Source organism: Solanum tuberosum, unplaced genomic scaffold (assembly GCF_000226075.1).
Source record: "Solanum tuberosum cultivar DM 1-3 516 R44 unplaced genomic scaffold, SolTub_3.0 scf00707, whole genome shotgun sequence".
NCBI classification, from domain to species: Eukaryota; Viridiplantae; Streptophyta; class Magnoliopsida; order Solanales; family Solanaceae; genus Solanum; species Solanum tuberosum.
Window position 1 is genome coordinate 1,927 of NW_006239646.1, and position 1,699 is coordinate 3,625.

General features: G+C 33.9%; 1 protein-coding gene across 1 annotated transcript; it reads left to right on the forward strand.

The window, feature by feature from the left end:
• Positions 1-538: 538 nt before the first annotated feature.
• LOC107058969 (uncharacterized) lies at positions 539-1,274 on the forward strand. Its single transcript, XM_015305267.1, has 2 exons — positions 539-1,124; positions 1,264-1,274. Exons 1-2 carry the CDS (start codon positions 539-541, stop codon positions 1,272-1,274), a joined length of 597 nt encoding a protein of 198 aa, XP_015160753.1.
• The last annotated feature ends 425 nt before the right edge of the window (positions 1,275-1,699 follow it).

Here is a 1,699-nt window from a genome sequence, read left to right on the forward strand (position 1 = left end):
CTTGAAAATTGGTTCTCAGGTCTAAAGTTCACGAGATGACCTACGGATCGTAAAAACATCTACGAGCCGTGGAACCGTGCTTGAATTTTTATTTTTTTTTAAAATGAAATTTATATATTTGTAAACTAGGTAAAAAATATTATAAGTCACACTAATTGATAATTCAAAATATTTAAAAGATCGATGAAATACTTACAGTCAAATTAGATTTGTTTGAATCTCGAAATCTGAAAAGTATTACATAATACGGGACGGAAGGAGTAATTCAAATGAATTTTTGTTTTAATTAACTCATTTTTCTCATTAGGTTCCTAACTCCAACCAACAGCTCCTAAAAGTCAAGTTCTTTCCCTCTCATCAAGCGATTTGCCTCTCTGTCTTCTTGATTTTCCCTCTTTCTCTCCATTAGATTCTCAATTTTATTTTGGTATTTGCCTTAAGATTTTCCTTTCTCGTATTTTCTTGAATTGGGTATAACCCATTTGAATTTTCGACTTTGTTTTGGCTTAATAATCGATTCTTTTGGTCAAGAACTGAAATGGGTGTTGGAATTTCTGTGCTTATAGGCCTAAAGTCAGTAACTTTATTCATATTATTTGCAACTCTCAAGAATTATGGGTACCCATTATTGTCAATACCTTGTTTGTATGCATCATTGGTATCTCTATTGGTAGCATTAGCTGCTAACCCTTCAATTGATCTTCCAATTCTTTTGGGGAAAAACTCAGATGGGACATTTCCAATTTGGTCACTTGTTATGTTTAGTCCTTACTTGTATTTTGTTAGGGGGTTTTCAGCTTTGAGAAGAATGAAGAGTGGGGAACCTCCATATAGTGAGATTTCTGAAGGGTTGTATGTTGGGGGTTGGCCTTGTTCACTTGATAAATTGCCACCTGGTAATCCTGCTATTATTGATTGTACTTGTGAGATTCCTAGGATGTTGGAGTTTACTGGAAATCATGCATTTTTGTGTATTCCAACTTGGGATACTAGGTCACCTCAGCCAGCTGATATAGAGGTTGCTGTTAAGTGGGCTTGTAGAAAAAGAGCTCAAAAGATACCTGTTTTCATCCATTGTGCATATGGTATGATTGTGAACTTTAAAACTTCTGTTTCAGATAAATGTATTTGTAGCCGATTATTGCATTATTTCGTTTTCATTACTGTTCTTTCTCCAATATGTTGTGTAACACTCTTCATTTCGCATTAATTTGTTGTTGTTATTGCTCCCGTATCTGTATCCTTTTTCAAACTGTTTGGCAGGCTTTAGTTAAGCTGAGGGTCTATTGGGAACAACTTCTCTATCTTTACGAATTAGGGGTAAGATATGTGTACACTCTGCTCTCCCCAGGCTCCACTTGTGGGATTACACTAGGTATGTTGTTAAGTGGAGTCATGTTTTGATATGTCCTTTAGGAATATCCAAAACAAATGTAAAAAATCGTCCATTTGTTTTTTTCCCAAGATCAAAATTTAAGGTAGTCATGAGGTGATCATTTTTATAATGTTCTTCAAGTTTTAGAAAATATGGTTGTTATTAACTTGCTTTAGAAAAGGTAGGATAAAAGATGAAATGTGACTTTTAAATAATAAAGAAAGATAAAATGAGAAGAAAATATTAAGGTAACAACGTGATCACACCAAATCGGTCGTTACATAACGATTGATTTAAACGATACGATACAGTAGAATATAAGTA

Coding starts and splice junctions, on each gene's coding strand:
- LOC107058969 (XM_015305267.1), top strand. CDS start 539: ATGGGTGTTGGAATTTCTGTGCTTATAGGCCTAAAGTCAGTAACTTTA.